The sequence below is a fragment of the Pseudophryne corroboree genome, chromosome 1 (genome assembly GCF_028390025.1).
Source record: "Pseudophryne corroboree isolate aPseCor3 chromosome 1, aPseCor3.hap2, whole genome shotgun sequence".
NCBI classification, from domain to species: Eukaryota; Metazoa; Chordata; class Amphibia; order Anura; family Myobatrachidae; genus Pseudophryne; species Pseudophryne corroboree.
The window spans coordinates 704,417,211-704,439,237 of NC_086444.1; the positions used below are offsets into that span (position 1 = coordinate 704,417,211).

The 22,027-nt window shown below is 47.2% G+C and overlaps 1 protein-coding gene across 1 annotated transcript in view; it reads right to left on the reverse strand.

Annotated features, from left to right (window-relative positions):
• Positions 1–355: 355 nt before the first annotated feature.
• PIAS4 (protein inhibitor of activated STAT 4) overlaps positions 356–22,027 on the reverse strand; it is a 197,686-nt gene continuing 176,014 nt past the window's right edge. The window contains exons 10-11 of the mRNA XM_063914861.1: positions 3,099–3,229; positions 356–2,939 (exon numbers count right to left, since the gene is read on the reverse strand). Coding sequence (XP_063770931.1) covers positions 2,731–2,939; positions 3,099–3,229 — 340 coding nt within the window. The 3' untranslated portion in view covers positions 356–2,730. The remainder of the gene's footprint in view (positions 2,940–3,098; positions 3,230–22,027) is intronic.

Genomic DNA, 22,027 nt, shown 5'->3' on the forward strand with positions numbered 1-22,027 from the left:
ACAAAAGTTTGCTAACCTATTTGGTAGTGAAACTTTTGTGAGATTTCATGGATTTGGTCAGGCAAAGGCTTCGCCAGCAATTGAATTACCCCTAAAAAACTTTCTGGCTTTGGATGAGCAAAGAATGAGTTACGACATATTTCACACAAAGTATTTGTTAGTAATTCAGTAAAAAAAAAAAATAAGATGCCCACAATGCTCTACATTGTCATACACAATTGCTATACAAATATAAAACAGTATGAAACTAGTCCTGTTAAATGCTGTTACTACCTAAGCAACAGATGCTGATATGGCATTAAGTAGAAAACTAGTATGTAATTGCATGTGCACACAAAAACTTTCAGCAACTACATAATTGTAAATCTTTTTATTGTAAGAAACACTATATTTTTGTGTTTTTTATGTTAAATTTGGGAACAAAAAACAAAATGTATTTTTTTTGCAAAGCATGTACAAAAAAAAAAAAAAAAAACACCAATAAAGAAAATAATGTTCACAGACGCAAGAGAGATATTAAAACACTTAAATTAGAACAAGAAAATAAAATAAAATAAAGAGTAGCCATCATATTGTGGCTGTTTCTGAACCAGTTGCATCATGTCCTGTCTCTATCTGCACAGGGAAACAAAAGTAACAAAAACCCAAGAAAAATCTAGAAAATTAAAAGCAAAAAACAGTGTCTTGTTTAAAAGGGGCAGGCTGTAGGTTCTGTACATGATTCTGTTTACTTTACTCCCTATTCCTAGTTAAAACCCAGTTAAAGGACAGTTCAATAAAGCTTTTTCATCTCAGACCAATCTTGAAGCAATATCCATATTTAAATTTGTGATCTAGTGCTTACATTGTGAAACCATGATTCTATGCTTGGTTTGTTAAAAAATGTATTAAAATCTGACATTTATGTTGACAGAGATCATCATAGTAGCTTAGTAAATAACTGCACATCTATTGCACTATCTTCCACTAATTTTGGCCAAGTATTCTCTTGATTGTTGAAAACCAATTGCACAATCAGGACAGCTTTAAATATTCCTGATAATTGTTAACACTGGCTGGGGAAAGCTGGTAGAATGAAAACTCAGAATGGCGCAGGTTACAGAACCTGTAAATAATTAAAAATACACAAATTAGCTTTATTGGGGTGGGGAAAACATTTGAAAGCTCTCTGGCTAATGCTGCCAACAGGTTTAATCTTCTGAAATACATAATTTTGAAAAAGGAAAATCTTTAAAAAAAATACATGATTTCAAAGGCCCTCCTATAAGTGCAACTATAAGTTTGTAAAAAAAGGGTAGGAAAGGTCTGTTTGTAGAGGGAGAGTGATGGAGCTGGTTAATGCATTTTAGATAAAGTCCCATATAATAAACCAAATTCAAGTAAATTACAGATTGTTCCAGTACAATTTTTTTTTTTGCAATGAACACGTTTCTTCAATTTGACAAACTCTAAGATACTGGATACTACAAATACAGCCAGACCTGGGTGGAAAACATCCCATGAACGTTATTTACTTTCTTAGGGGCATAGTAACAACTTGCTAAAGGTTTCAACTTTGAACGCAGTTTTGTAAAATTCTTGCAAACAATGAATACCAAGTCGACCATGTAAATAATCCGCATTTGATATAGAGTACTGGAGCTGCACAACCTAACCATGAATATAGAAGAATTATATCCTTTTAAACTGTAAAATGAAGAGCATAAATTAAATTTGCTAACCATCAGGATATAATCTGTGGACCAGTCAGTGCTACTTATCATTCACATAGTTTACAAATAACACATGCCTGCATAAATATTCAAAAGCTAGCGTTCCCACCAAAAGATGATTACATAAGCAGGTGGAGAACAGAGAGAAAAAGATGGGAGTCTTTCAAAAGGTGAGAATTACTTTACAGTGGCATTAGAAAAGAATGTATGGAGGGAGGGGGCCTAGAAATGGGTCAACTGTAGGGAGGAGAAAGTCTAAAGCAGCATTAACCCCCTTCCCCTAACTAGCACAGAAACAAAACCTGAACAGCAGAGAGGTAGTTTGATTGAAAGCGTTGTGTAAATCCCCACTCCCATCCATCATTATCACTTCACAAAAGTCTAAACACACCCCGCTTTTTGCATATTACTAAAGTAGAACAAGGAATAAAATAGCACCCCCTTTAAATTGGTAGGAGGTGAGAAATTAGAACACAGAGTAGGCCAATTATTTTATCCCCACAATGGCTCTGTCAACCAGGTTCCCCTCTGTACAGCTACATAATTTTAAACATTTTTTTTGCCATGGTTTTTACACCAAAACATTCACATCCTGCAATAACAAACCAATATCTTTAATTTTTGGACAGTTCCTCCATTCATTGATCCATAGCACGCATTTAAAGTGGAAACGGGTTGAAGAAAAAAAAAAATATCTGCATTTCAAAGTAGCATCTGAAGGCAATGAAAGTGGTTGTGAGGTGGCTTGGAATGGTTTTTTCCCACTGAGTCTGTCTCTTGGACCCACTTCCAAAACATACAACTTTAGAGGGGGGAAAAATAAAATCGGGCAGAAGTGAAAATAGGAAGTATTGAGCCATTGCCAGGTGATGACATTTTAGGTCTTAAGTTAAACAGGTGAAAGGGACTTCGCAAAAGTAGGGATGCATATAGGTCTTGGTGGGAAGAACACACCGTTCCCCGCTGTATCCGTTTGCGATTTGTAGGTACAAGTCTATGAAAAGAAAGCAAGGAGGGGTCAAGAGGCTGATAAAAGTCCATTTTCATAGCAGCGTCTCTTATGTTGTGGACGTTCCTCCTCATCATCATCTTCGTCTTCGTCAGAGGAGGATGAAGAAGACGAACTGCTGTCCAGTGTTAGGTCCACCACATCTGGCCCAGGCTTCCCATTCTCATTTGCCAATGTGCTGCTGGGAGGAGGAATCTTTGCTGCCATTTCAGGAGAACCTGCCAAGAAAAAGAAGATAATCAACAGCTGATAATTACTGGAGAACCTACTACAGGAACTTCAAAATAAAAACAAACCAAAGGATACAGGGTAAAGAAGTATATAAACTGTGGGAATGCAATCTGAAATTATATATTTATAAACAGATGGAAATATACCTAAGTCAAGAATGGGACACACTGGACTGCAGCTCCTCTCTTTCTCTGCTTTTATTGGACACCAGGATCCATCCACCAAAAACTCTATCTCATCTGCATCCTTACACTCACTGAGGATCTTGGACAATAGCCTGAAATAGAGAACACCCTGCTTACAAAGGCATCAAACCTAACAAGTTGTAACAGTCAAGTTGGTTATCCATATTCATTAAATTTTGGAAAACTGGAGCACTGTAATGAAAACAAAAGGTTTGCTAGCCTATACAGTGCATCCGGAAAGTAGTCACAGCGTTTCACTTTTTCCACATTTTGTTATGTTACAGCCTTATTCCAAATTGGAATAAATTAATTTGTTCCCTCAAAATTCTACACACAAATAAAGGACAACATAAAGGACAACGTGAAAAAAGTTTTGAGATTTTTGCAGATTTATTTAAAATAAAAAAACAAAGAAATCACATGTACATAAGTATTCACAGCCTTTGCCATGAAGCTCAAAATTGAGCTCAGGTGCATCCTGTTTCCACTGATCATCCTTGAGACGTTCCTACAGCTTAATTGAAGTCCACCTGTTGTAAATTCAGTTGATTGGACATGATTTGGAAAGGCACACACCTGTCTATATAAGGTCCCACACTTGACAGTGCACGGATCATATATGAAAAGAGCATATATAACTCACAAGGAAATCTTACAAACAGTAGCTACATAACAAAATTGCAATGAGTAACAAAGATGATCCAATTATGAGATACGAGAGCAAGAGAGCGATGTAGCAGCGACGGTTTGGCCATCCGTCAAAGAGAATTGATAGAGTAGGAAGAAGAATAAAAAGAAAAAAAAAAGAATAGGAAACAGAGAAGAGCGAATAGATAAAAGGGTGAAAAAGGACAAATCCGTAAGGGAAGGGGATGACCTCCGGTCTCAAAGCTTTTAAACATTATGTTTAATACATCAGGTAGAAAATTGTGAGGAAGCGTGTTGAGATGCCAGCCATGGAGACCAAACTATATCCAATGATTATATACATACCATACTCTAGAGAGCACTGCCTGCATAGGGGAAGGCATTAGATTTTTTCAGTAGACTGCTATTTGGCAGGTCGTAGCAGAAACTGAGCAGAAATAATTTATTTTGGTGTCGGGTGAGGTTAGGAAGAGTCAAGGGGAGCAGATAATACTTGGGGTCAAGGGAATAGTGGTTTCCAATAGGTGCGAGAGTAAGGTAGTGATCTCCCGCCAAATACTGGCGAGTTTCGGAACAGGACCAACATGTATGCAAAAAGAGGCCTCTTCAACACCCCCCCTCCAGCACCTATCCGAAGCATCAGGGAACATGGCCTTTAAGGTACATAATATCAGCAATACAGAAATGTATGCGTTTTCTCTGATTTTTACACAAATTGACCTAGAAGCAGCATTATTCCATATGTCGGCCCAATCTTCACTACCTATGGCCTGTCCAAAATCCAATTCCCATACTAATTCATTAGAGTCCTGGGAAGGGCCCGAGTCCTCACTTAGTAAAGCATAAATACTGGAAATTAAGTCCCCAGTAACAGAGCGTTTCCTGCAGATATATTCACAAGAGGATACATTACTATTAGTGAGAGTTGAGATGTGGAATGAAAGTGTCAAAATTGACGAGAGCGAAAGAAGTCAGTGGATAGGATTGCCGTTAAGTCACAAACGTCTGAGAACTGAGGAAAGATAGCATCAGTGGTGATGTCCTAAAGATAAGAGTTATGGTAAAACTTACCTTGGTTAACTTTTTCTTCGAGGTCCATGGGATTCACAGGGACATCGGGATGTAGGGCTGAGGAGTGGATCCTGGCATCAGACATTCAAAGCTCTTAAGCTCCCAGGATTTCCCAGTCCTTCCTCCCTGTACCCTGCCCAAAGGACGTCAGTTTTGTTAGCAAGCCCAAGGCAGGAGCAGGATGAAAGAGAGAAGGAAGAATGGTACACTCAAGAAACGCACTCTCAGATTAAAGAGAAGGGAACAAGTGACCAGAAGAAAGAACCCATTGAAGCCAGGTGCGTCAGGGTGGGCGTCCTGTGAATCCCATGGACCTCGAAGAAAGAGTTAGCTAAGGTAAGCTTAACTTTTATTTTCTTCTTTGGGGTACATGGTTATTCACAGGGACATCGGGGATGCCCTAAAGCAGTTAAACCAAAGGGTGGGGACGCTCCTGAGCTGAGAGGAGTACCTGATATCAAAATGAATCATCCTGAGAAGCGAACGTGTCAAAGGCATAGAACCTTAGGAAGGTGTGGACGGAAGACCACGTGGCCGCCTTGCAGAGCTGTTCTGCGGACACCGCACGTCAAGCTGCACACAAAGGCCCAACAGACCTCATTTAATGAGCCGAGACTGTCCGGGACAGGGAGGTCTGCCTATTGGTAAGCATTTGAGATGGTCACGCTGAGCCATCTGGTCAGAGTTTGTTTACTGGCTGGTCAACCTCTTTTGTGGAAGCTATACAGGACAAAGAACAAGTCTGTTTTCCTGACAGAGACCGTTCTCTGTACATAAATCCGTAATGCTTGAACCACATTCAGTGAGGCATCACTGGGGGAAAGGCCCGGAGAGATAAAAAAGGCGGAACCACAATTTCTTCCATTAACATGAATACTGGAGACTATATTCGAGAGGTAGCAAGGCCTGCTTCGTAGGACTGCCCTATCCTGGTGAAAGATCATGAACGGGTACTTGCATGAAAATACGCCTAAGTCAGACACTTTCCTGGCCATTTAAGGTCTACAGAGTCCAGAGGTTCATAAGGGGATTCCTGGAGTGACCTAAGGACTATGGACAAGTCCCAAGGTGCATCCAGAGGGGCGAACGTAGGTTGTAATCAGAGTACGCCTTGGAGAAAGGTTTCAATGTCAGAGAACGTAGCAATCAGTTTCTGAAACCATATGGATAGGGCTGACACCTGCACCTTAAGGGAAGCCAGCCTCAATCCTAGGTCCAATCCAGTTTGAAGAAAAACAAGGATTCTAGATACCATAAAAGTATGAGGGTCATAATGCTTGGGAGCACACCACTGGAAGTAGGTGTGCCACACTTTGCAGTAGATTCATGCTGAAGCTGGTTTTCTGGCTTTAAGCATTGTTTGTACAACAGTGAGAAAATCCTTTGGCTCCCAAGAGGGATGTCTCAAGAGCCACGCCGTCAAAGACAGACAAGCCAAGTCCAGATGGAGACAGGGACCCCGAGACAGCAGATCCGGCCATGGATGAAATGGCAGAGGGTAGTCTATGGAGAGATTGAGGAGGTATGCATACCAATGACATCTGGGCCACGCTGGGGCAATGCGTATTGTTGTACCATCCTGTTTGAACTTTTGGAGCACTTGCGGAAGATAGGCCACTGGGGGAACATATATGCCAGGGGGAACTTCCAGGTCACTGACAGTGTCTACACAGGCTGCTTCTGGGTCCCTTGTGTGGGAGCCGTACACATGTAGTTTTTGTTGTGACTGGAGGCCATGAGGTCTACCTCTGGAATACTCTACTTGTCCACTAGAAGTTAGAACACCTGTAGATGTAAAGACCCACTCGCCAGAATGTACATTGTGGCAGCTGAAGAAGTCCACCTCCCAATTTAGGATGCCCGGGATAAAGACTGCTGATATTGCCGGGAGATGGAGTTCGGCCCAACAGAGAATCTGTGCCACCTCGTGCATCCCCATGTTCTGCCCTGGTGGTTTAGGTAAGCCACCGCTGTGGCGTTGTCTGTACCGGTTTGACCAAAATGGCAGGTTTGGCTTCCTCGAGGGCCATGAGGATTGCCCGTAAATCCAGCACATTGATTAGTAATAGACTTTGAGTGGGTGTGCCGTCACTGGAAGGAGTGGTGACACGTTACTGCCCCAAACTGCGGAGGCTGGCAGCCGTTGTCAGGATTAACCAGTCCGAAATCCAGAACGGATGGCTTATGTCCAGGTGGGCTGTGTGCAACCGCCAGGTTAGGGAAAGCCAAACTTCTGGGGAGAAAATCATCGTTTGTGTTTTGAGGAGATGTGGTTTGTCCATTCCATCTGGGCAAGATTTGCAGATGAAGGGGCCTGGAGTGGAGTTGGGCGTATTCCACCATATCGAAGGCAGAGACCATGGATCCCAGAACCTGCATCGCTGAGTTTATGGAGACTCTGTGATTGGCTAATAGTCGGCGTACATGCACCTGTAAAGTAGTTTTCTTTTCTGGAGAAAGAAAGATTTGCCGACTCTGCAAATCCAACAGAGCTCCGAGGTGCATCATTCTTTGAGATGAATCAAGGGATGATTTTTTCTTGTTGATAATCCATCCATGACTTTGTAGGGACTGGATAGTTATCTGATGAGTGAACAGGGTGTCTGGGGATTGTGCCAGGACAAGCAAATTGTCCAGGTAGAATAGTATTCGGATTCCCTTCAGTTGTGCTGCCATGACGCCATAATTTTGGTGAAGACTCTGGGAGCCGTAGACAAACCAAAAGGCAGCACCTGAAATTGTATATGTTGTTTGATACTAGCAAACCGGAGGTATTACTGATGAGCTAGCAAAATGCGCACATCCAGGTACACATCTTGGATGTCCAGTGATGCCATGAAATCCTCTGGTTCGAGTGCTAGAACTATACAACGGAGAGTTTCCATACAAATCTTAGAAACATATATGTATTTGTTCAGAACTGAAGCAGTCGGCCTCCCACATTCAGTTCCCCATGAGGAGGCCTGCCCCGTCAGGCAATAGGTTAGTCAGTGGATTTTGCGGATGGCTGCCTAGGCCTGTTTACGGGGTTTAGTGGGTCTGTTCGTGGCTGTCTGGCGCGGAAAGGGTTGTCCCTTAGCTTTACCGTGAGGGTGAAAGGTCCGTGAGCATTACTTCTGGATTTGTGCAAAGGTGGAGAAGGCAGAAATGCTGTGTTAGAAGAAGCTATAGTAACCACTATCTCATCAAGTTTTTTACCAAACAAGATGTCTCCCGTGAAGGGTAGGGCTTCCAAGGCCTTTTTAGAATCACTATCCCCTTTCCATGTACGTAGCCAAATCATGCGTCGTGCTGCAATAGAATTAGCAGAGACTTCAGAGGTCATTAATCCTGTGTCTTTACCTAAATAGGATGCTGCCTCCCTGAGGTTTGCAATGGGGGACATCTGGACCCTGTTTGCATCTGCTGGCACTCTCTCTTCTAAAGGCATCTGCCCAACTTTCAATGGCCTTAGCTACCCATGCCGAGGCCATGGCTGGCCTAGTGACTTCCCCTGAGAGGGAATCTAAAGATTTGAGGCAAGTCTCTATCTTTCTGTCAGTAGAATCCTTTAGGGACAAAACAGATGGGATAGGCAATGTAGATGTGCGCACTAAACGTGCCACATGGGAATTCACAGAGGGAGAGGTTTCCCACTCTGCTTACTCCTTTGCCGGCAGGGGGTAAAACGTAGCCAGACGCCTAGGTATCTGAAATCTTTTTACCAGGCATAGCTCAGGTTTCCTGCATAATGTCCATCAGTTGGTCGGACCGAGCAAACAATGCTTTAACAGTTTTTGTCAATTGTTAATTTCCAGGATAAACTATACCGCTCTAACTAAAGCAGATACATCTATTGTGGAATGACGTTCCTCATCAGGGGAGAAGGATACCACTAGGAACGTGTCAGTCTGATCAGGTTCCCAAGAGGATTCCTGAGTAGACTGAGAGGACTGTAAAGGCCTTTTGTGGGGCTGTGTCTCTGGAGTTTGGTTTGTAACATTTGCTGGAATGCAGCAGAAGTCTGAGACAAATTTTGTACTAAGCTGGACAGTACATCCATCCAGGGAGGCTGTTTGGGAAGTAAAGGGGGATTTAACATTGCAGGTTGTAGCTACTGATGAAATCCCACACTGGGGGTTGAGCAGGTGCTGATAAGCAGTCTGCAATTTGTGTGAGGAGCTGTGAGAATGAAGCCCATGGAGGTCCCTGTGGTAGAGGCTGCTCCGCTGAGGTAGACTGGTTAGAAGGGTTATAACAATTTATGCATTGACCATCATTAACAGGATCCTGTGGGGTTAAGGCAGCTGAACAGGTCCTGCAAGAAACCAGTACCGAAGCAGCCTGCTCCTTATGAGCCTTTCTGGAGGACATACTGTAGCAATAACCGTGAAGCACACTAGTGTATAGCTTACAAACCCAATGTGATTGCCTTCACAAATATATGTGTGTGTGAAGTACAAAGTCACCCCGTTAACACTTGTATTCAAGGGTTATGAGAAAAAGAGAAAGGGATAACAATAGTCTGTACAGAGAAACTGAATTACAAAAGTCACATAATGTACAATGCAGAAATGTATTGCAATGGGCACTATATCAATTACACATCCTACCAGACCGCAGTGGCTGGTAGGATGAAGGGCTGTATAACCTGACCGATGGGGAAAGGTACACTGGAGACTCCTAACCCAGCATTCCCAGAAAGCTTCAGCTGTAGCCTGGGTCCCTGAGGAAATGACCGCTGCACGTCTCTGTAAGGGAGGATGGTGAGAGAGGAGCAGTCCAGAGGTAAGAAAGCGCTGTGGAGACCCGCTCTGAGGAAGACTGTCAAAGGGGGGGGGTGTTAAGTGTTACCTCCCCTTATGTTGACATTAAGCTCCGGGGCGCTTGGCTGAAAAAGTCCCCAACAAGCCTGCATAAAAGACCCCGGTGGCATAGTGGGGTTGCGGATGGACCAGCGCCCACATCAGCACCTCCGGTTCGTAACTGCGGCCGGAGGAGAGGCCTCAATAAAAGACGTGGGGCCCGTTTCCACAGAGACCCGCCGTACCTGTCCCCCCGTTGACCGGTTGTAGTCGCCGGGTCACCGTGAAGGCTTGCTACCAGGGAGTTGTAGGAGCAGCAGCGATGGCGTCCGCTGGACAGCCAAGTGCTGCTGCTCTGAAGTAAAATATACTTTTATTATACTTTTTATACTAATTATTGTAGCGTTATGGTAGACTTACCATTGTTAACTCTTTCTGCGAGGTACACTGGGTTCCACAGGAAAACAATCGGGGTGTAGAGTGGATCTTGATCCAGAGGCAGCAACAGGCTAAAGCTTTAGGCTGTCCCAGGATGCATTGGGGCCTCCTCTGTATCCCCACCTCCAGGCACCGTGAGCTCAGTTTCGTTAAACAGTCCCATGTAGGAGCAGGTAAGAGAAGGCAGATGTTAGTCATATAGAACCACATTCTCATGACAGGAGAAGTGACCAGCGGCTAACGCCATACAAACCCATAGAAGCTAGGTGCATCAGTGTGGGCGCCCTGTGGAACCCAGTGTACCTTGCAGAAAGAGAGTTAACAATGGTAAGTCTATCATAGCTTTCCTTTTCTACAGTGGGGTACACTGTTACAAAGGAAAACATTGGGGATATCCTAAAGCAGTTCCTCAAGGGAGGGGACACGCCTTAGCAGATATGAGAACCCAGCGTCCAAAGAAAGCATCCTGGGAGGCAGAAGTATCAAATGCATAAAACCTAATGATGGTTCACTGAGGACCACGTAGCCGCCTTGCACAATTGCTCTGCGGACGCGCCACGGTGGGCCGCCCAGTAAGGTCCAAAAGACTGAGTAGAATGGGCTTTAATAGCAGCAGGAGCTGGGAGCCCAGCCTGCACATAAGCTTATGCAATCACCATTCTAATACATCTGGCCAAGGTTTGCTTATTCGCAGGCCAGCCACATTTGTGGAACCAAACAGTGCAAAAAGGGCATCTGGCCTCCTGATAGAGGCAGTCATCTCCTCATATATACGGAGAGCCCCTACGACATCCAAAGACAGCTCTTTGGGGGACAAATCCGAAGAGATAAAGGCCGGGACCACAATCTCTTGGTTAAGGTGAAAAGATGACATCACCTTAGGCAAATAACCTGGGTGAGTTCTAAGAACTACCCGGTCATGATGTAATATTAGAAAGGGTGGACGACAGGACAAAGCGCCTAGGTCCGAAACCTTTCTAGCAGAGGCAATAGCCAACACAAATAGGACCTTGGCTGTGAGCCATTTAAAGTCCACTGACTCAAGGAGGTTCAAATGGAGACTCTTGCAGGGCATTCAGGACGACAGATCCCATGGAGCCACCGGAGGGACATAGGGAGGCTGAATCCTTATTACACCCTGAGTGAATGTATGAACATCAGGTAGAGGCGCAATTTTTCTCTGAAAGCACACCGAACAAGGCAGATATGTGAACCTTGAGGGAAGGCAGATATGTGAACCTTGAGGGAGGCCAGACGAAGGCCTAAGTCCAGGCCTTGTTACAGGAAGCCAGGATTCGGGATGTTTTAAATCTGTACACATCATAGTTCTCATCAGCACACCAGGTGAAGTAAGTATTCCAGACCCTGTAATAGATCCAGGCAGATGCTGGTTTGCGGGCTTTTAAACACTGAATAATCGCCTCTGAAAATCATTTGGCTCTCAGGAGTGATGCTTCAAGAGCCACGCCGTTAAAGCCTGTCTGGCCAGGTCTGGGTAGAGACAAGGGCCCTGTAGGAGGCGGTCTGGTTGTTGAGAAGGTAGAAGAGTATGCCCTGTTGATAGACCCTGCAGGTCTGAGAACCAATGCCTTCAGTGCCACGCTGGAGCGACTAGAAGCAGTATTCCTCCTTCCTGTTTGAACTTCCGTAGAACCAAGGGCAGGAGTGAATACGTAAGGCAGCCGAAAGATCCATGGAATGGCTAGTGCCTGAAACCTTGCGATTGTGTCGAGAAGCCATCAGGACTACATCTGGTAGGCCCCACGTGTCCACTATGAGTTGAAAGACTTCCGGATTAAGACTCCACTCTCCGGCGTGTACATCCTGATGACTGAGGAAGTCCACTTCTCAGTTTAGGACACCCGGAATGAACACTGCCTATATTGCTGGCAGATAGCGTGCCACCCATCCGAGGATTTTTGACACTTCCAACATTGCCATGCGGCTTTGAGTGCCGCCTTGATGATTGATCTGCGGTGGCGTGGTCTGACCGTACTTGAACAGGCCTGTTCTGTACCAGAGGCAGGGCAAGAGTTAACGTACTGAACACCGCCCGCAGCTCCAGATTGTTTATCTGGAGGAGAGACTCCTCCTTGGTCCAACGACCCTGGAAAGAGTGTTGCTCCACACCACATCCAATACCCTCAGACTGGCATCCGTAGTCAGCAGGACCCAGTCGGAGATCCATAAGGGACGGCCCTTGCTCAACTGCTGGTCCTGTAGCCACCAGGTCAGCGACTGACGAACCTCCGGAGTCAAACTAATCATGTGATATTTGATCCGATGAGGTAGGCCATTCCACTTAGAAAGTTTTAACCTCTGCAGAGGGTGGGAATGAAATTGAGCGTACTGTGCCATGTCGGATGCCCAGGCCAAGTACTTGCATCGCTGAGTATCGACACTCTGGGGCAACAAAGTAAGCATCTTATGCTGTCCTGAAGCTTCAGGACTTTCTCCGGAGACAGGAACAGACATTGACTGTGTGTGTCCAGGAGTGCCCCCAGGTGCACCATGCTCTTAGCTGGGACCAGCGAGGATTTCTTCCAATTGATAAGCCACCCGTGGGCTTGTAGGAAGGTTACAGTCAGTTGTAGATGACTAAGGAGGACATCATGGCAAATTCCCACGATCAGCAAGTCATCCAGATACAGAAGGATCCCGACTCCCTGGTGACGGAGATGGGCCGTCATTACAGCCATGACCTTGGTGAAGATCCGAGGAGCCGTAGCCAGTCCAAATGGCAGAGCCTGGAACGGATCATGTAGGTTGCCAATATCAAACTGCAGATGTGATTTGGCAATAGGTATATGCAGGTACGCATCCTGAATATCCAGGGATACCATATAGTCTCCGGGTTCCATCGCCAGTACAATTGAGCACAGCATCTCCATACGGAACTTGGACACTCACAAACGTGTTTAGTGATTTGAGGTTCAGTATAGGCCGGAAGGACCCATTGGGTTTGGGACTAGAAACAGGGTGGAGTAGTAACCACTGCCCCTTTGGGACAGATGTAGCGGGACTACCACTCCTGTATCCAGGAAAAAACCCGCAACCTGCTGCAGAGCTTGCGCCTTTAGTGGATCCGAAGGAATGACCGTGGTGGAAAACTGGTGAGGGGGACGTCTCTTGAAAGAGACTGTGTACCCATGAGAGACTTCTCGCACCCATGCATCTGAAGTGGTCTTCAACTAGACCTGGGTGAATTACAGAAGTCGGCCTTCCACCCTAGTGTAACTAGGGGGAGGCCCGCCTCGTCAAGCAGTAGGCTTGACTTGTTTAAAAGCAGGCCGACGTGCCGCCCAGGACTGCTTCGTCTTGGGCTTAGTGGTTTTGGAAGCACAATATTGTCTCGGGTATGCCTGACCTTTTGCTTTCCCTTGAGGTCGAAAGGAACGAAAAGTGGTACCTTTTGCATTCTGTGCAAAAGGATTAGTATTTGGGAGAAAAGCAGTCTTGGCAGCCACCAGTTCAGAAACAATTTTATTTAGGTCTGCCCCAAACAATGTCTCCCTTAAAAAGGAATACCTCCAAGGTCTTTTTGGAGTCCAATCCACACTCCATGAACTCAACCACAGAATACGGCAAGCCAGGAAAGACGTAGTCGACGCCTTGGCCGCCAACACACACGCCTCAGAGGACGCCTCTTGAATATAATAAGAAGCGGTTGCGATGTGAATGTGAGATAGGTATTGTCTGGCATTGTCAGAAATATCCTCGGGCAGCTCTTCCTCTAATGCCTGAACCCATGCTTCAATACCTTTAGCAGCCCAGGAGGCAGCAATAGTGGGTCTATGTACAGCACCTGTCAGGGAGTAAAATAAGATTTTACTCACCGGTAAATCTATTTCTCGTAGTCCGTAGTGGATGCTGGGGACTCCGTAAGGACCATGGGGAATAGCGGGCTCCGCAGGAGACTGGGCACTCTAAAGAAAGATTTAGTACTATCTGGTGTGCACTGGCTCCTCCCGACCTCAGTTAAGGAAACTGTGCCCGGAAGAGCAGACATTATAAGGAAAGGATTTTGGAATCTCGGGTAAGACTCATACCAGCCACACCAAGCACACCACATAACTTGTGATACACTTATCCAGTCAACAGTATGAACAACAACAGGGCATCAACAATGGATGCCAACATAACATAACCCATTATTAAGCAATAACTATGCACACGTATTGCAGAAAGTCCGCACTTGGGACGGGCGCCCAGCATCCACTACGGACTACGAGAAATAGATTTACCGGTGAGTAAAATCTTATTTTCTCTGACGTCCTAGTGGATGCAGGGGACTCCGTAAGGACCATGGGGATTATACCAAAGCTCCCAAACGGGCGGGAGAGTGCGGATGACTCTGCAGCACCGAATGGGCAAACTCAAGGTCCTCCTCAGCCAGGGTATCAAACTTGTAGAATTTTGCAAATGTGTTTGAACCCGACCAAGTAGCAGCTCGGCAAAGCTGTAATGCCAAGACCCCTCGGGCAGCCGCCCAAGAAGAGCCCACCTTCCTTGTGGAATGGGCTTTCACTGATTTTGGATGCGGCAATCCAGCCGCAGAATGAGCCTGCTGAATCGTGTTACAGATCCAGCGGGCAACGGTTTGCTTTGAAGCAGGAGCACCCAACTTGTTGGGGGCATATAGGATAAACAGCGAGTCCGTTTTCCTGACTCCAGCCGTTCGTGCTACATAAATCTTCAAAGCCCTGACTACATCTAGTAACCAGGAATCCTCCAAGTCACGAGTAGCCGCAGGCACAATAGGTTGGTTCAAATGAAAAGATGACACCACCTTTAACAGAAATTGGGGACGAGTCCGCAATTCTGCCCTGTCCATATGAAAAACCAGATAGGGGCTTTTACATGATAAAGCCGCCAATTCTGACACACGCCTAGCCGAAGCTGATGCCAATAGCATGACCACCTTCCACGTGAGATACTTTAGCTCCACGGTCTTAAGTGGTTCAAACCAGTGGGATTTTAGGAAACCCAACACCACGTTGAGATCCTAAGGTGCCACTGGTGGCACAAAAGGGGGCTGAATATGCAGCACTCCCTTAACAAACGTCTGAACTTCAGGAAGAGACGCCAGTTCCTTTTGAAAGAAAATGGATAGGGCCGAAATCTGGACCTTTATGGATCCCAACTTCAAGCCCATAGTCACTCCAGACTGTAGAAAGTGCAGAAATCTGCTCAGTTGGAATTCCTCTGTAGGGGCCTTCCTGGCCTCACACCAAGCAACATATTTTCGCCATATGCGGTGATAATTCTTTGCTGTCACGTCCTTCCTAGCCTTTATCAGCGTAGGAATAACTTCCTCTGGAATGCCTTTTTCCGCTAGGATCCGGCGTTCAACCGCCATGCCGTCAAACGCAGCCGCGGTAAGTCTTGGAACAGGCAGTGCCCCTGTTGCAACAGGTCCTGTCTGAGAGGCAGAGGCCATGGGTCCTCTGTGAGCATTTCTTGCAATTCCGGGTACCAAGGCCTTCTTGGCCAATCCGGAACAATGAGTATTGTTCTCACTCCTCTTCTTCTTACGATTCTCAGTACCTTGGGTATGAGAGGAAGAGGAGGGAACACATAGACCGACTGGAACACCCACGGTGTTACCAGGGCGTCCACAGCTATCGCCTGAGGGTCTCTTGACCTGGCGCAATACCGTTGCAGCTTTTTGTTGAGACGGGACGCCATCATGTCTACCTGTGGCAGTTCCCATCGATTTGTAATCTGAATGAAGACTTCGTGATGAAGTCCCCACTCTCCCGGGTGAAGGTCGTGCCTGCTGAGGAAGTCTGCTTCCCAGTTGTCCACCCCCCGGAATGAACACTGCTGACAGTGCTTGTACGTGATTCTCCGCCTACCGAAGAATCCTGGTGGCCTCCGCCATCGCGACTCTGCTTCTTGTGCCGCCCTGGCGGTTTACATGAGCCACCGCGGTGATGTTGTCTGACTGAATCAGCACCGGTTGGTTGCGAAGCAGGGGCTCCGCTTGACTCAGGGCGTTGAATATGGCCTTTAGTTCCAGGATATTTATGTGCAGACAAGTTTCCTGACTTGACCACAACCCTTGGAAGTGTCTTCCCTGAGTGACTGCCCCCCACCCTCGGAGGCTCGCATCCGTGGTCACCAGGACCCAGTCCTGTATGCCGAATCTGCGGCCCTCGAGAAGGTGAGCACTCTGTAGCCACCACAGAAGAGACACCCTGGCCCTGGGGGACAGGGTGATCAGCCGATGCATCTGAAGATGCGATCCGGACCATTTGTCCAACAGATTCCATTGAAAGATCCTCGCATGGAACCTGCCGAAGGGAATGGCTTCGTACGATGCCACCATCGTTCCCAGGACTCGCGTGCAGTGATGCACCGACACCTGTTTCGGTTTTAAGAGGTCTCTGACTAGAGTCACAAGCTCTTGAGCCTTCTCAGTCGGGAGAAACACCTTCTTCTGGTCTGTGTCCAGAATCATGCCCAGAAAGGGCTGACGCGTCGTAGGAATCAGCTGCGACTTTGGGATATTCAGAATCCAGCCATGCTGTTGCAACACTTACTGTGAGTGCGCTACGCTAATCTGCAACTGCTCCCTCGACCTCGCCTTTATGAGGAGATCGTCCAATTATGGGATAACTGTGACTCCTTGCTTTCCTCAGGATCACCATCATTTCTGCCATTACCTTGGCAAATATTCTTGGTGCCGTGGACAGGCCAAACGGCAACGTCTGGAATTGGTAATGACAGTCCTGTACCACAAATCTGAGGTACTCCTGATGAGGCGGATAAATGGGGACATGCAAGTAAGCATCCTTGATGTCCAGAGACACCAGAAAATCCCCCTCTTCCAGGCTTGCAATGACCGCTCTGAGCGATTCCATTTTGAACTTGAATCTTTTCAGATAAATGTTCAGGGACTTTAAATTTTATAGGTCTGACCGAACCGTCCGGTTTCCGTACCACAAACATTGTGGAATAGTATCCCTTCCCCTGTTGAAGAAGGGGAACCTTTACCACCACTTGCTGGAGAAATAGCTTGTGAATTGCCGCTACCACTACTTCCCTTTCTATGGGGGAAGCTGGCAGGGCCGATTTTAGGTAACGTTGAGGGGGCATCACCTCGAACTCCAGCTTGTATCCCTGAGACACAATCTGTATAGCCCAGGGATCCACCTGTGAGCGAACCCACTGGTGGCTGAAATATCGGAGACGTGCCCCCACCGCTCCTGGCTCCACCCGTGGAGCCCCAGCGTCATGCGGTGGATTTAGTGGAAGCCGGGGAGGACTTCTGTTCCTGGGAACTAGCTGTAAGGTGCAGCTTTTTTCCTCTGCCCCTAGCAAGAAAGGAAGCACCTCTGACCTTCTTGCTTCTTTGTGCGCGAAAGGACTGCATTTGGTAATACGGTGCTTTCTTCGGTTGTGAGGGAATATATGGGAAAAAGTTTGACTTCCCAGCAGTAGCTGTGGAAACCAGGTCCGAGAGACCGTCCCCAAACAATTCCTCACCCTTGTAAGGTAACACCATGTGTTTTTTGGAGTCGGCATCACCTGTCCACTGCCGAGTCCACAGGACCCTCCTGGCAGAAATTGACATTGCATTAATTCTAGAGCCCAGTAGGCAAATGTCCCTCTGGGCATCCCTCATATATAGGACAGTGTCTTTTATATGCCCCAGGGTCAGCATAATGGTATCCCTGTCTAAGGTATCCATTTCCTCAGACAGATTATCTGTCCACGCTGCTACAGCACTACACATCCACGCCGACGCAATTGCCGGCCTCAGTAGAGTCCCTGAATGTGTATAAACAGATTTCAGGATACTTTCCTGCTTTCTATCTGCAGGATCCTTTAGGGTGGCCGTATCCTGCGACGGCAGGGCCACCTTCTTAGATAAGCGTGTCAGAGCTTTATCTACCCTAGGGGAGGATTCCCAGCGCACCCTGTCCTCTGGCGGGAAAGGGTATGCCATAAGTAACCTTTTGGAAATCAGGACTTTCTTATCTGGGGAATCCCACGCTCTTTCACATAACTCATTTAACTCATGTGAAGGGGGAAAAGTCACCTCTTGCTTTTTCTCCCCATACATATAAACCCTCTTGTCAGGGACAGGGTTTACCTCTGATATGTGTAAAATATCATTCATCGCTATAATCATGTAACGTATAGCTTTTGTCATTTTTGGTTGCAATTTTGCATCATCGTCGTCAACACTGGAGTCAGAATCCGTGTCGACATCTGTGTCAACCATTTTGGATAGTGGGTGCTTTTGAGACCCTGAGGGCCTCTGCGCTGTAGGATCAGGCATGAGTTGAGACCCTGACTGGCCCGAGGTATCAGCTTTATCCAACCTTTTATGTAAGGAGTTTACATTATCATTTAACACCTTCCACATATCCATCCAATCAGGTGTCGGCACCGTCGGCGGCAACACGTCAGTCAACTGCACTTGCTCTGCCTCCACATAGCCCTCTTCGTCAAACATGTCGACACACGCGTACCGACACCACACACACAGGGGAAGCTCTAAATGAGGACAGGACCCCCACAAGTCCTTTTGGAGAGACAGAGAGAGAGTCTGCCAGCACACACCCCAGCGCTATATAACCCAGGGATTACACAGTAACTTAGTGTTTACCCAGTACCTGTGATTCTGCAGGGGAGAGCCTGGGGAGCTTCCTCTCAGCGGAGCTGTGGAAGGAAAATGGCGCTGGTGAGTGCTGAGGAAGAAGGCCCCGCCCCCTCAGCGGCGGGCTTCTGTCCCGCGATTTCTTGTAAAATAAATGGCGGGGGCTCATACATATAACAGTGTCCCACTGTCTATATGCAGCTTTCGCCAGGAGGTATCAATTGCTGCCCAGGGCGCCCCCACCTGCGCCCTGCACCCTACAGTGACCGGAGTGTGTGGGCTAGTGTGGGCGCACAGCTGCAGTGCTGTGCGCTACCTCATGTGAAGACAGGAGTCTTCTGCCGCCGATTTCGATGACTTCTCCGCTTCTGCCTTCTGGCTCTGCGAGGGGGACGGCGGCGCGGCTCAGGGAACGGACGACAAGGTCAGGTCCTGTGTTCGATCCCTCTGGAGCTAATGGTGTCCAGTAGCCTAAGAAGCGCAACCTAGCCGCAGTTAGTAGGTTTGCTTCTCTCCCCTCAGTCCCTCGTAGCAGAGAGTCTGTTGCCAGCAGAAGCTCTCTGAAAATAAAAAACCTAACTAAAATACTTTCTTATTAGCAAGCTCAGGAGAGCTCACTAAAAGCACCCAGCTCTGTCCGGGCATAGATTCTAACTGAGGTCTGGAGGAGGGGCATAGAGGGAAGAGCCAGTGCACACCAGATAGTACTAAATCTTTCTTTAGAGTGCCCAGTCTCCTGCGGAGCCCGCTATTCCCCATGGTCCTTACGTAGTCCCCAGCATCCACTAGGACGTCAGAGAAATAAGATTTTACTTACCGGTAAATCTATTTCTCGTAGTCCGTAGTGGATGCTGGGGACTCCGTAAGGACCATGGGGAATAGACGGGCTCCGCAGGAGATAGGGCACTTTAAGAATTTGGATTCTGGTGTGTTCTGGCTCCTCCCTCTATGTCCCTCCTCCAGACCTCAGTTAAAGAAACTGTGCCCGGAAGAGCTGACAGTACAAGGAAAGGATTTTGGAATCCAGGGCAAGACTCATACCAGTCACACCAATCATACCGTATCACTCGTGATAAATTTACCCAGTTAACAGTATGAACAACAACGGAGCATCAGATCAACCCTGATGCAACCAAACATAACCCTTATTTAAGCAATAACTATATACAAGTATTGCAGAAGAAGTCCGCACTTGGGACGGGCGCCCAGCATCCACTACGGACTACGAGAAATAGATTTACCGGTAAGTAAAATCTTATTTTCTCTAACGTCCTAGTGGATGCTGGGGACTCCGTAAGGACCATGGGGATTATACCAAAGCTCCCAAACGGGCGGGAGAGTGCGGGTGACTCTGCAGCACCGAATGAGCGCAAACAAGGTCCTCCTCAGCCAGGGAATCAAACTTGTAGAACTTTGCAAAAGTGTTTGAACCTGACCAAGTAGCCGCTCGGCAAAGCTGTAATGCCGAGACCCCTCGGGCAGCCGCCCAAGAAGAGCCCACCTTCCTTGTGGAGTGGGCTTTTACGGATTTTGGAAGCGGCAATCCAGCCGCAGAATGAGCCTGCTGAATCGTGTTACAGATCCAGCGAGCAATAATTTGCTTTGAAGCAGGAGCACCCAGCTTGTTGGATGCATACAGGATAAACAGCGACTCAGTTTTCCTGACTCTAGCCGTTCTGGCTACATAAACCTTCAAAGCCCTGACCACATCTAGTAACTCTGAATCCTCCAAGTCACGAGTAGCCACAGGCACCACAATAGGTTGGTTCATATGAAAAGATGACACCACTTTTGGCAGAAACTGTGGACGGGTCCGCAATTCTGCCCTGTCCATATGGAAAACCAGATAGGGGCTTTTATGTGACAAAGCCGCTAATTCTGACACACGCCTAGCCGAAGCCAAGGCTAATAGCATGACCACCTTCCACGTGAGATATTTTAACTTCACCGTTTTGAGTGGCTCAAACCAGTGTGACTTCAGAAAACTCAACACCACATTAAGATCCCAAGGTGCCACAAAAGGGGGCTGAATATGCAGCACTCCCTTTACAAACGTCTGAAAAGCCAGTTCCTTTTGAAAGAAAATGGATAGGGCTGAAATCTGGACTTTAATGGAACCCAATTTCAGGCCCAAAGTCACTCCCGACTGTAGTTAGTGAAGGAAACGGGCCAGCTGGAATTCCTCCGTAGGGGCATTCCTGGCCTCACACCAAGCAACATATTTTCGCCATATACGGTGATAATGTTTAGCCGTCACGTCCTTCCTAGCCTTTATCAGCGTAGGAATAACCTCATCCGGAATGCCTTTTTCTGCTAGGATCCGGCGTTCAACCGCCATGCCGTCAAACGCAGCCGCGGTTGCAACAAGTCCTGACTTGTTGCAACAAGTCCTGTCATAGAGGCCACGGGTCCTCTGTGAGCATTTCTTGCAGATCTGGATACCAAGTCCTTCTTGGCCAATCCGGAACAATGAGTATTGTTCTCACTCCTCTTTTTCTTATGATTCTCAGCACCTTGGGTATGAGAGGAAGAGGAGGAAATACATAGACCGACTGGAACACCCATGGTGTCACTAGTGCGTCTACAGCCATCGCCTGAGGGTCTCTTGACCTGGCGCAATACCTCTGTAGCTTTTTGTTGAGGCGGGATGCCATCATATCCACCTGTGGCAGTTCCCACCGACTTCTTGATGAAGTCCCCACTCTCCCGGGTGGAGGTCGTGCCTGCTGAGGAAGTCTGCTTCCCAGTTGTCCACTCCCGGAATGAACACTGCTGACAGTGCTCTTACGTGATTCTCCGCCCAGCGAAGAATTCTGGTGGCTTCCGTCATCGCCACCCTGCTCCTTGTGCCGCCTTGGCGGTTTACATGAGCCACTGCGGTGATGTTGTCTGACTGAATCAGAACGGATTGGTCGCGAAGCAGGGTCTCCGCTTGACGTAGGGCGTTGTATACGGCCCTTAGATCCAGGATATTGATGTGGAGGCAAGTCTCCTGACTTGACCACAGACCTTGGAAGTTTTTTCCCTGTGTGACTGCCCCCCCACCCTCGGAGGCTTGCATCCGTGGTCACCAGAACCCAGTCTTGAATGCCGAACCTGCGACCTTTGAGAAGGTGAGCACTCTGCAGCCACCACAGGAGACACCCCCTGGCCCTGGGGGACAGGCTTATTTTCTGATGTATTTGTAGATGGGACCCCGACCACTTGTCCAGAAGGTCCCACTGAAACGTCCTCGCAAGGAACCTGCCGAAGGGGATGGCCTCGTAGGTCGCCACCATTTTTCCCAGTACTCAAGTGCATTGATGGACTGACACTCTTTTCGGTTTTAACAGGTCTCT